At 42.0% G+C, this 13,452-nt stretch overlaps 1 protein-coding gene across 1 annotated transcript; it reads right to left on the reverse strand.

Annotated features, from left to right (window-relative positions):
- Positions 1–3,148: 3,148 nt before the first annotated feature.
- LOC149198422 (uncharacterized) lies at positions 3,149–3,907 on the reverse strand. The gene has a single exon (XM_089403697.1). The coding sequence runs from the start codon at positions 3,905–3,907 to the stop codon at positions 3,149–3,151; it is 759 nt and encodes a 252-aa protein (XP_089259823.1).
- Positions 3,908–13,452: the final 9,545 nt, after the last annotated feature.

Below are 13,452 nucleotides of genomic sequence, written 5' to 3' on the forward strand. Positions count from 1 at the left end.
GGCTGGAAACCATGGTGTTGGGATAGGAGTAATCCTTGCCAGAGCCCCTCCAGCTCAGCTGAGTTATTCGTGTCCCATCCAATGTTGCCGAGGTAGATCAGGAGAGGGGAGCCCTTATGATCTCTGAAAATGCCGCCAAATCCTGCTTTGCCAGGGTTACCCTTAGAAGCTCCATCAAAGTTGAGTTTGAATCTATGCCTTGGAGGGGGGAACCAGGAGTGCTTACTGATATTCAAGCTTTCTGAAGTTTTGCAAGCAGGAATTCCTTGAGGGAGTTGAATGTTCCAATTTTCCCATATGGCTATCTCATTTGCCTGCGTGGGAAAGTCATCCAGGAGCCAAGATTTGAGCGCCAATGTCTCTTTCAGGTTATGACAGAAGTTGCCCCAGATGATTTCTAAAGGAGTGCTTTGGTCTTTGAAAATACGCTTGTTCCTTTCTTTCCATATAGTCCAGAGGAGGAGGCCAGGAATGATTCTCCATAGATGGTTGAGAAGTGCACTTTTATAAGGGCTTTGGTGCCAGAGGCATATGGAGTTGATGATGTCCTCGGACTCTCGGCATTTTCTTTGGCAGCGGAAACTGGTCTTCTCCCACAGATGGTTGGCCAGAGAGCAGGAGTCCAGGAGATGTTGTAACGTTTCCTCTTGAGACTGACAGTTGGGGCAAATGGAGGGCCCGTGAATGTTCCTCTTCCTTAAATTGTCCCAAGTTAGGATTTTACGATGCCCAGTGAGCCACAGAAATAAGGAAACTTTGGGCCAAATGCCTGGAGTCCAGATTCTTCCCCAGATAGGATCCTGAGGCGCAGAATCTTGGCATTTGATTTTGTAGGCCTCTTTCATAGTAAAGGATCCTCTTGGGGTGTATCCCCATCTCAAGATGTCTTTGCCTTCGGAGTATCTGATTCGGCATTTTTGGAGCTCTCTTTCCAAGATTTCTTTAGTCTGGTTGTCAACATTTCTGATGAGCCTGTCAGATTGCTTCCATTGTCTGTATCCTTGTTCTATCTCCTGAGTCCACTGTTGCTTGACCGATTCCTTTTGTTGCTCCTCCCAATCTTGGCTGGGTGGTAGGTTGAGAATGTGATCAAGCCTTGGAAGCTGATTCCAGGCGTCCATCCAGAATCGAGCTGTGCTGCCGCTTCTAATCTCCCAAAAGCTGTGTTGTTGGATCAGCAAGAAATGTTGACTGGCCGCATTCCAAATTAGCGAGCCTTTCTCAGAAGGAGTGAATCTGATAAGCTCCTCCGCTGGTCTGTGGTTGGCATATTTGGCTGTCCAGATGGCAACCCAAGGCTTATTGGGCTCAGAAAGCCATTGCCACCATATTCTTGCACCCATGATTTCATTACTGTGATTAGGGTCTCGCAGACCTATGCCCCCTTTTTCCTTTGGCTTGCAAGCTATAGTCCATTTGACAAGGGCCCATTTGCGATTTGTTCCATGTGCCCCCCACAGAAAATTGCGTTGAAGATCTCTGATTTTTTTAAGAACCCATTTAGGTGCTGCCAGGATTGAGAAGAGATAGAGGGGCATTGCCTGAAGCATAGCTTTGATAAGTACTAATCTACTAGCTATGTTCAGAGCTCTATGAGTCCATAAAGAGAGATGAGATTCGAGCTTCTCTAGGAGCCTACGCCAGGAGGCGTGCTTGATAGCAGAGTCTATGAGAGGAGCGCCCAAGTAATTGGAAGGCAGGGATGCTATGGAAAAACCTAGAATGTGTGCAATAGCCTGTTGAGTGATAGGAGGCGTGTGAAAAAAGAAGATTTGTGATTTGGCTTTGTTTATGCTTGTGCCAGAGGCGTCTGAGAAATCCTTCAGAAGGGCTTTGAAAATGGTGGCTTCCTGAACAGATGGGTACCCGAAGAGCATGTTGTCATCAACGAATTGTTGGTGGGTGGTAGCAGGGGAATTGTGAATTGAAATTCCTTTGAGATGCTGGGAGAGAAGGGCATGCTTGATATGTCTACCTAGCCCTTCATCCATTAAAACAAAAAGGAAAGGGGATAGAGGGTCCCCTTGCCTGATGCCTCTGGAGGGGCTGAATGGTCGAGAGGGAATGCCATTAATGAGGATTGAAAAGAAGGTAGAGGAGATTAAACTCTGAATCCAACGAACCCACATTGGTGAAAAACCAAAGGCACATAACATTTTTTGAATGTAAGTCCAACTTAATTTATCAAAAGCTTTGGAAAGGTCAATCTTGAGAATCATACCTGCCTGTTTGGAAATCTTGAGGGAATGGATGATTTCATGAGTGAGGATGATGCCATCCAAAATTTGACGTCCTTCAACGTAACCAGATTGTTCAGGCGATATGAGCAGGGGCAGCAGCGGCTTCAACCTGTTGGCAATGACTTTGGATATAACCTTGTAGATGACATTGCAAAGAGCGATTGGGCAAAATTTGTCTGGAGTGATAGTACTTTCTTCTTTGGGAATGAGGGCGATAAAAGTAGAATTGAGCGATGGCAATAGCCAGTGAAGAGAGCGTGATTCCTCCACCACTTGCCACACTTCCTCTTTTATAAGTTCCCAGAAAGAGTGGAAGAAAGTTGTGGAGAAGCCGTCCGGTCCCAGAGCTTTGCCCTCCTTAAGCTGCTTCATGGCCAAATCCACCTCCTCGGGCGCTACAGGTCATAGAAGGAGTTGGTTGTGTTCTTCTGTGATAACTTTTGGCACATTTTGAGTGATCTTTTCTATAGCATGCCGTCTATCAATCTGGGGTTCTTGTAGGACCTCCTGGAAGTGATTGATGAATTCCTGTTCAATCTCTGCATGGTTTTCCACTCTTCCCCCCCTTGCTTTTGTATAAAAGAGATAGTGTTGTGCATTCTTCTTTGAATAGTAGTTCTGTGGAAGAATTTAGTGTTTCTTTCGCCTTCTTTCAGCCATCTAATCCTGGATTTTTGTTTCCAGAGAATTTCTTCCTGCTTTCTTCTCTCCTCCAATTGATTATGTATGTGCCTTTCCCATTCCAGAGTCCCATCCTTGTATCCCTCTGTGATTATCTGTTGCTGGAGATCTTTCATTTCCTTGTTGAGGTCTTGTTGGGCCTGAAAGATGTTGCCAAAAGTCTCTTTATTCCAGCTTTTGATTTGGGCTTTTAGGAATTTGAGCTTCTGTTGAAACTGGAACATTTTTTATCCCTCTGGCACAGAGAAGTTGTTCCAGGTGAATCTGATGAAGTCGTTGAAAGCGGGATGGGATAACCAAAATGCTTCAAATCTAAATGGACGTCTGGTTGAGTCACCTGGCCATTGCCATTGGAGAGAGATAGGCCAGTGGTCAGATCCAGAGTATGGAAGGATGGATGTTGTTAGGTCACCTCCGAGATGCACTGCGTTATCCGAGATGAGGAATCTATCAAGTTTTGAAGCAATTTGATGTCGCCCAGCCCTGCGATTGCTCCAGGTGTGCATTCCATTGGAGGTTTGCATGTCTATTAGCATATTGTTGTGGATAAAATCTTTGAAGTGGTCCATTTCCTGTTCCAGCCTGGCCCGACCCCCCGTCTTTTCCTCTAACTTGGTGATCATATTGAAGTCTCCTCCAATGATCCAAAGAGGATGGTCTCTATTGTAGTTGAGTGCTTCTATGGTATCTAAAAGAGCAATTTTGTTGGCTGCTTCCTGCGGAAAGTAAACATTGGTAAGATGACCATGAGTGTTAGTGCCAATAATGTGAAACGTTGCCTGAATAATGTTATGGGATGCATGGAAATTTGAAAGCGTTATTGCTTGCGTATTCCAGGAAATTTCCAAACCTCTAGAGGCACCTGACGCATCCACAGCAACCGAGTGACAGCCTGGCCAAGCTTTTGAAAGGATGTTTCCCAGGGTGTTACTGTTGCATTTTGTTTCCTGCAGAAAGAATATCTGGGGCTGTTCCTGCTTTATCATAATTTTAATCATTCTAAGTTTCCCAGGGCTATTGAGCCCTCTTAGATTCCATGAAGTGAGCTTCATGATTCACTATTAGTAGTGGGCTTGTAGTACTTTGTCAATTTAGCATATCTACCTGAGTCAACCAGGATTTTCCCTATGGCTATAGTTCGTTGGAGGTCTATCTTTCTTCCATGTTTTTTGGTGTCTTTTGGAAGGAGGTAGCCGTCCCATTGACTTCCCGGTTGTATTCCCAACTGTTGTTGCTGATAGGCTCTGGATATGATGACTTCCAGAGTACTAAGCTGATGCTCTTGGATTTTGTCATACTCCTTCTTTTTGCAAACTTGTTGTAGTTCAAAAATATCTAGACCACCCAAATCTATGCTTTCTGGTTCTTCATCCATGTGTTGCGCTTGACTACTTTCCTCTGAAATGAGCGCTAAGTGCAAGGATTGGTTTTGGGGATCATCCACATCCATCTCCTTGGATTTCCCTTCAGGGTTTTTTGGGCCTACTTTGAGAGTCCCACTTAAGATTTTTGGAGGCAGGGGTTTGGGAGAGGAGGCCGAAGGGGGGATCAGGGGAGATGAGATAATCGGCTGAGGGATTGACATAGAGATTTGGGTTGGGTCTTCCAGAGTTTTTGCCAGAACCTCGAAGCTGTTGCTCATGGAGGGGATGGAAGCAGCATCCTGATGGGGTTTTTTCCCAGAGGAGGGTTTTTTGTGCGATCTCTTGCGACTTGCAACCTTGGTGAAACCCTCATGGTCCGCCTTGCCTGAGAGTTCAAATACTTGTGGATGAGAATTTAGAGGGCAGTCCCTGAACAGATGTCCGAGGGCATGGCATTTATGACAGTGAAAGGGAACATGTTCAAAATCTAAGGGTTGAATCCATTCATAGTCATCGTGGAAGAGGCTTACCGATTCCGGAAGGGCTTTGTCCAAGTGCATGAAGACACAAATGCAGGTGTATGAGGTATATCTACACAACTTCATTTCTTCAGCAATTTTGACAAACTCTCCCAGCCCCTTTCCTATCTCTCTGAGTGATTCTTCATCCCAATATTCCACGGGGAGCGAGTATAGCCTAATCCATACTGGCGCCCAGCTGAGATCCTCCTTGTCAGGGTTGAATCTCTCTCTCCAAGCTCTTAAATACAGGCCAGCAGAGTTGAAGAAATAAGGACCTTCATCCATAACCCTATTTCGATCTTCGATGCAGAAGAAAATCACCGTGAAAAACCCTTTCGGTCCTAGCTGCAAGGTGACCTGTCCCTTGGGTTTCCATTTGGCTGAAATCCATCCATGCAAGGCTTTTTCCGTTGGCCAGAATCCAATAAATTTTCCAATGAGCGCATGGTCCTTCATGTATTGGATCTGACCATTGATTCGGTGGCTGGGAAGTTCTATTTTGGGTCTTTCAGTAGCTACAGGTCTGCATGTCGATGAGGTACACTTTGGCGTTTCCTGTTGCTTGGAGTTTCCTTCTTGTTCTTCATTGTTTCTGTCGAGCTGCACAGTGAAGTCTTTTGTCATTTCCTGCATTAGAGGGTGTCATTTTTCTTTGTCATGCTCAGCAGTGCCCAGAGTTTCAGTGGTATTCGTCGCTTGAGGACCACTATCGAAAGTGTCGGGGGGGCTTGGAACCCCCCTGGGGGAATGCCATTGTGGCGCAGCGAGTAACAGCAGGCTGAAGTCACAGTATGGAGTGTGAAACGGAGAGAGGATCCAGAAAAAGGATAACGGGATGCGTCGTTGCAGAGGCACTTTAGAACCCTAGGTTGTAGAGAGATCTTCCTGGGTTCCATGGTGAGCCAATTGATATGGACCCCCTGCCTTTAACTTAATGCTGGAGTCTATAAGGGACTGCAGGAGAAAATAGGGGATGCTGAGTTTTTGGGGTGTAGGAATGTTCATGCCATATCTCAACTCGTGGACAAGTCTAAAATGGTAGCCATAAAATATGCTATACCTCCCTTCATAGGAAATATACTTGATGATTTGGTAACTGACCTCATCCAAAGGGTAAGTTATGCTTGTTCTTCTAATGCCATTTTTGTCTTCTATAGGATTTTCATCTGGTTGGAAGAAGGTTTTCTTGGAAATTTGTCCCATTGGATTTTCCTCTTTGCTCCAAGGTAATCCAAGGGGAAGGCTGGTAACTCTACTGATATATTCTGGGGTGATTTCCATGGTGAGACCTCTGAAAGTAATAGTGGTGTCTAGTCAATTTAACGTCTTAAATTGCTCTACATAAATTATCAATCTGGGTATCGTAAACTGATGAAGTGTGGTGCACCATATGTGCTTAGTTAACCTTTCTCTTACTTCGTTGTTTTATAGTTTATGTTGTTTTTGGGGTTTTGTTCTTGTTGGTTTTCTAAAGTGTTTAATGCAAATGGAAATCCTATTCTAAGGTCTTAAGAATACTTTTAAAGGACAAGTATGGATAAAGATTTCAAGACAAGGCCTATGTCCCTAATGGTAACTTCCAAAACTTAGCACTTCAAAAGAACTTAAAACATGTTATTGATGGAATTAGTATTTAAACAAAAGTGTAAATATACAGCTAGTTCAATCAAAATAAAATGCAATAACCAAACAATGAGCTAGTGACTATGAGACCCAGTATCCTTGCTGCTTCAGCAGAAGGACAAGATGATTCTATCATGTCATTAGTCATTAAAAGGCTATGTGCATCACTAATCTACAATCAACTTGAAAGAAATTTATGTACAGCTAATATACAGAAGCATAACAAAATTAATGTAAAACAACAGTAATCAAAACAGCTTGTTATGTACAGCTAATATACATGATGAAATAAAACGCAGCATTTAAATGACAACTGTACAGCTAATATACATGAACAGGAGAAAAAAAATAATGCAAGAGTTAAAGGACAACTGTACAAGGCTTTAGTGAGCAGGGGCCCTCTGCCACTTATGAAATCAAAGCAAAATTGAACACACTTGCATGAATTAAAATTGCATGAATGAAAAATCTAATCTATCAAACTTGAAAGCAATCAAATAACATAATGAAATCAAGGCAAAATTGACAAAATGAAATCTACTCTACCTTACATTCTACAAAGCAATATTTACAAAATGAAATCTACTCTACCTTACATTCTAATATGCTCCATGACATCTACTTCACATCTCCTTCCATGTTGAGAACATCAAAGCTTTATTCAATTTCTTCAAAAGTACAAAGTACAACAAAGTTCTCCAAAGCTTTCAAAAGCCATCAAGGAAGAACTACAAACTTAAGAAATAGGGACTAAGGACTAACAAATGAAGGAGAGAGATCTCCTATTTATACAAAAAGATGAGAGCCATCTCATTAATGAGAATCCATGAATCTCTCCCTCTACCTCTAGAGTCCTAATCAAAATAGGAACTGATAAGACACATGTCTTCTTAGAGTTACAATACAATTAGGAGATGTGACACATATCCTCATGATCCCATGATTCTTTCCACTCAAATTCGAATTTGTTAGAAAATTATATATTACGGAGCAATGGAACACATAAAATATTGCAGAAATATAAACACAGAAAACGCACAAAACAAGAGAGACACAGATATACGTGGTTCACCCAGTTTGGGCTACGTCCACCCCGAACAGCCAGTCCTTCCTTTCTATTATCCAGCAAAATGAAGAGACACAACCTACAGCCAATCCACTGTAATATCCTCTGTTTTCTCTCACAGTCTCACCTCTCCGTTTCTCGCTCACAGAATACACATCTATCACACAGCCTCAAATACAATACCCTCATACAAAGAGAGGGGTTGCCTTCTAGGGCAAAAAACCCTAAACTAAACATAAGTTCTACCGTCAGATCATCTGCCTAATGAACGGCCCAGATTGACTAGAAATTACTATACTTTTACAAGGCAATTTTACAACTATTTTTAGCTTCGGGGGAGCTGCCCCCGAAACCCCCCTACAGCGAATATTTTACGGGCGGCGTTGCCACCCCCATTTCAAACTAGGGTCCTATGTGGTGATACCTTTGAATATAGAAGATAATCAGGCTCCACACCCAACAGAATTTGGCCTTGGGGTGCCACATAAGGGTCTTCTAGAAGCCTCCTTTCAACCTACACATGTCAACAATCTCAACCCATTTGTTAGGTATAAGCATATGCACATTATTTTCTAATGTTTAACCACAAATTCAATTAAAAGGCTTAGAAATAATAAATATTGGAAAAACATAAAGGTGGCCCAATGATAATGAAAGTGGGATGAATGTGGTGACATAGTAGTGAAATGGAGGTGATATAATGGACATAATAGTGAAAGTGTAATGGAAATGAATGACATTTTCAAGACTCAACAAGTGGCATGGGTCCTCGAACAAGGTACTAAAGCAAGGGAAAACTCCTGAGCCACTTCTTCATCAAACCCTCAAAAATTTTCGAAAAATGGCATCCAATTTTCTCTCGTAAAAATGGCTACTACTTCAGGATGCTTGATGAGCCCCAAAAATGGATAATTATTTGGGCTCATTCAACCTCCTAATTTGACTTAATCCACCATTCTCATTAGTTTATTGCATGTTTTTTATTATATTTATGCTAATAGAGTGAATTTGGTTAGTCATTATGCCAACAAGTCTAATGGGTGCTTTGTGTAGCCTTTTTGGTCAATTTGGAGACAAAATTGAAGGTCTTAATGAGCACTTGGCAGCCAAATTCGTGGGAGAACAAGGGAGAGGATTTGTAGGAAGGTGTCCCCTTCATTTATGGGCCATTACCTTGAATTCTCTACCATCAGCTCGAAGTTCAAAGGCCACCAAATCAATTAGCACAAGGGCAGCCAAGCAAGTCAAGTAGGACTGCTGTTAACTACATGTTTTGGGCAGCCGAGTCCCTAAATTTTAGGAGGACTGTTGGGGTCCTCAATTTGTATAAATAAGAAGGCTTAGGGCCTCATTTTGGTTAGCTAGTGGTTAGTCATTTTGTAGCTGGTAGTTAGTCATTTCATAGTCTTGTTGTAGTAATTTTGTAGTTCGATTTTTAGGCAATGGATTAGCTTTGCTTTCAGCTCATTCTCAAGCTCTCCTTGTGGACAGTTTTGATGTAACTCTTCATTTCTTGATCAATAAAGATGAATCCAGCTTTGCACCAGCTCTAAATCTCTCTTAGGAGGTTGTAGCTCTTGGGGTTGGGCCCATCTCAAGCGCCCAACACCTCCTTTGTTTATCTTTATGTGTGTTTGCTGCATTCTTAGAATAAAATCTGCCATTTGTATTTAAATCTTGCTTTGTTATTTAGATTTCTTTTGATGGTTAAAGTAGCTTCTCATGGTTAGAATAGATTGGTAGGCTAATAACAAGAAAAAGGCTACCAAACACCTTGGATCTCACCTCCCCCTCAGTGGAATCATGAGCTGGGACCAATGTGACTTTGTTGCCAACAAAAACGCTGTTTTGCTTTGCCATGCAATTCTTAGTGTTGGAATCCTCTTTTGTAGATGCTGATATTAGTAGTATTTAAATGCTTCAGTTGATGATTTCTTAGTGGCATAAGTTAGTTCATGCATTTCATTTCGAATAAACTGCTGTTCATTTCCTTTTGTTGTTACTTAGGTCAGAATAGAGTAAAGTAACTAGGTCATAGGTTTTATAAGTGTTTGTGTGTTCAGTTTGAAATACCACTTGCAGAGTACCTATTACCCTTCCTTACCTGTACATACCCCATCCAACCTACCTGTTTCATCCTTCACTCAGAACCCTTACCTTACATTTACCTCATTCGCTTACTTTGCCATGATTCTCATCTTCTTGGGCAACATCATCTCATCCCTCCTTGAACAAATCTCACCATCTACACCTTCTCCTCAACTCCATTCCCCAAGTCCTAGACCTCTTCACACCCCTATTTCACCTCCATACTCATTCCTCCATCTTTTTCCCTCCATCTATGCTCCAAAATCCCATTTCGAAACATCCTGTAGAAATCCTAAACATCCTGTAGAACCCCTGCAGACTTCCTGTAGAAGCTCACAAATGAGGTTTCTTGATAGCCAAACTCTGTGAAACTCTATGGAAGGGTGTTGGGGACTCCTTAGACCCTCTCTGAACCTTCCTGACCTCTTCCAAGCATTTCTCCTCCTTGATCCACCTTTGCACAGTAAAAAATAGTTAAAATCACATGCATGATAATTCCAACAACTTAATCAAAAATACAAAAAGACGCTTTCTTCAGATAGAGGTAGTCTAGACACATGTATTTTACCTTCATAGAAGTAATGGCATCTCTTTCAGTAGTTTGCATGCTCTCCTTTGCATCAGTGGGACTAGCTGGTAGAATTAGGGTTTGCTAGGGTTTGCGTTTCTTTTTGGGTTTCAGTTTCTTTTTGAAATTAGATTAGCTTCCTTCGAGTTAGCTTTCATCCATCAATTAAAAAGCTTCTTCTAAGAGCTCATAGAAGTTGGCTTAAGCTCCTAGTGGACTTGTGCCAGCTGACCAAGTGACAACTGCGGCAAGAGCTAGTACTTGTGCATACAGCACCGTCGCTTCCAAGTTTGTTATGAACTATCGGGTTGATAAAATTAAATAAGGGAGTTCCAGGAGTTGTAGCATTATTGCTACAATACTGGAGCCCACCATCTTTTTGGCACCGTTGCCGGGGAAGCGTCAGAGTATTGGTGATTGTCGCTTTTCTTCTATTTTCCACTACAATCTTCTGCTAAGTAGTTTATTTCATTTCCATTATGCAATTTCGTTTATGCAAAAGTAGATTAGCATTTCCCGCTTTCATAGATTAGCATTTCAATTCCGCAATTTCAATTCCGCAAGCGTAGACTAGCATTTCATTCCTGCAATTTCATTTGAGTAAAACAGATTAGTCCTTTTCTGCTTTCATTTCAATTCCGCATTTTCATTTTAGCAAGATAGTTAGTTGCAGTTAAATCTATTTCAGTTTTGCAGGTAGAAGTAGAAAAAAATCAAAAATCAACCAAAAAGATTTCATTTCATGCCTTGTAGGAGTAGAGATAAGTTAGAAAAATGATTGCACAACACCCCCACTGCTTCACACAGCCAACCTTCTCTCTCTTCTTCGATGGCTGTGATTAAAGAACCCTTAGGTGGACAGCAAGACATATTTGAAGAACCTCAAGGGGAGAAGAAGAAGAAACCATTCCTGTGGAGCAAATGGCTACAAGCAGAAATGTTGGGAGCAGTCCCTTGTCCAAAGACAAATTTGAAGATCAGATAGAAGATTTCAAGAGTGATATGAGGCAGTTTCTTGCCATGCAATTGGATACCCTGTGGATCCAAAAGAAGCAAGAGGAAGCCAAGAGGGCTTTGGTCATCTTTTGTCCTAGGTGCACTAGAAAGCATCCTAGGAACAAATGTCCAATGCACTCCCTAGAAGTGTGTTTTGTCTGTGAAGAATACCATCCTATGAATCAGTGCCCTTCCTTGCCTGGACTTAAAGTTTCTTATCAAAGAGTTAAAGGAGCCATTGAACCACTCTATCATATGAACCAAAGGAAGCCGCCTGGACCTAGATCTTCCCAGCAGGAACTGCAAGGGACATCCGAGACCTATTATGACCCTTATCAAGCCACTTTCATGCCTTCTTGGGGTCCCCCTGCTCATCCTTCCTGGTTCACACCTCCTCCTTGTTCCTTCATAGATCAATATTATGCCCAACCAACTGCTCATTCATTTCACTCTTATGCTCAGCCACAACCTCAATGGAATGCACCTCATCAGGGGTGGAGGCCCCAATACAACACTCCTCTCGCTTCTTTTCCTCCACCACCTGCTCATCTGCAACCATCGCCTCCTGCTCCACCAAGGCAACTACAAATGCCTGCTCAACCACAACCCCATCCACATCCATCTCAAATATACACCCCCACTCAGCTACCCGTACCACCATTTCCAAAACCATACAATGGAGTAGCTCAACCCAATTGCAAAGCTGAGGCACAACATGTGCAAATGACTGCTTTTGAGCTCAATGATGTTCACCAAAGCTCAGGAAGAGTGTTGCAAAACAGAGATTATATTGACAACATTGAAGGACCAAAGGAAAAAGAAGATTCCAAAGAGGAGATCAAAGAACCATGGGCTGCACTTGATGGAGAGAAGAGATCAGAATCAGAAATCGAGAGAGTTCCTTCATGGTTACCATCAAATCCTCCATGTACTCAAGAGAAAGATTAGCAAAAAGAGGAAAATGAGAAGGTCATGATAGAAGGTGACATGAAGAATGATCCAGATCAGCAAAAGGACCAAGGATATCAAAGCTATATTGAGATATGGTTTCAGAAGGTGACTAAGTTACAGCAGTACTCTCTTCCTCAGCTATGTGTGATCCCTTCAAAGTCAGATCATTTGGTCTCTAAAGTCCGGATAGTTGTCCAAGCATGCATTTCAAGCCTTCACATCATTTTTCTCTAATCTCGATGTGCACATGGCTCCATTGGAAGTATTCTTATACTTGAAAATGATTTTGTTTTTCAAGTAGGGTAGGGTACAAAAAAAAAAATGAAAATAAGAATAAAATAAAAATCTAAGGTGAAAACCTCCTCAGAGGCGCCTTAGATTGGCTCATTGATTGAAAACCTCCATGAGGCGGTCAATGGGTTGGAAAGAAGAGAAAATAAAAGGGAATAAGATCCTTGGGTGAAAACCTCCCTTGGAGGCGCCCAAGGCAGGCAATTAGGGTGAAAACCTCCATGAGGCACCCTAGTTGTTTTTCAAAAAAAAGAAGAGAAAAAGAAAAAGAGAAATAAAACTAATTTCCATTGGCTAATTTCAGGTTGCAGCAAGGACATTGCAGGGCAGGAGGATCACTCGCAACCAAGTCCAAGGGAGTTTTGTGCCTTCTACAGGAAGTTCTGTATTTCTACAGGAAACATCCTGTAGAACCTTCAAGCGAGCCAGATTCGATTTTGGAAGGGAATCTAAAGCTTGGAATCTATTGGTTATGCCTGCAAGCATCCATGTTTCCATACCTCACCCATTTTCCATCATTTTTTTCCATGTCATTGTGCTTCTTTCCTCAAAACTGTGTTTTCTACAGAAAGTTCCTGTAGGAACTACAAGAAGTTAAAAATGGATTGAAAAAAGTGGTTTGGTGAACATGGTAGCTTCCTCAAGGGTTCAGAAGTCCTCTTGCAACCTTCCAACTCCTCCTCCATCATCTCCATACCTGCATCACAGCCCAAATTCATTTTTCATACCATGCAACAAAAATGCAAAATGCCTTGAAGCAAAAATACCTAGAACAAAATTTGTTTTTGCCATAACTTGAAAACCATGCATCCATTTGAAAAATCGTTTTATGGGGAATTGTACAAGGGTGATGGCAACATGCCTGAGCAGTTTCAGCCAATTCCGGTGCACGGTTTCCAAGAAATTAGCCTCCATCGCCATCAGCCATTTTTGCATTTTATCCATATCCATGCATCCTTTGAAAACTTGTTTCATGGGGATATGCATATGAGTGATGGTAACCTACCCAAGCAATTTCAGCCGATTCTGATGCACGATTTCCGAGAAATCGATCTTTGAAATC

The sequence above is a fragment of the Pinus tabuliformis genome, chromosome 2_1 (assembly GCF_031772625.1).
Source record: "Pinus tabuliformis cultivar Carrire ecotype Pingquan chromosome 2_1, CPIR1, whole genome shotgun sequence".
NCBI classification, from domain to species: Eukaryota; Viridiplantae; Streptophyta; class Pinopsida; order Pinales; family Pinaceae; genus Pinus; species Pinus tabuliformis.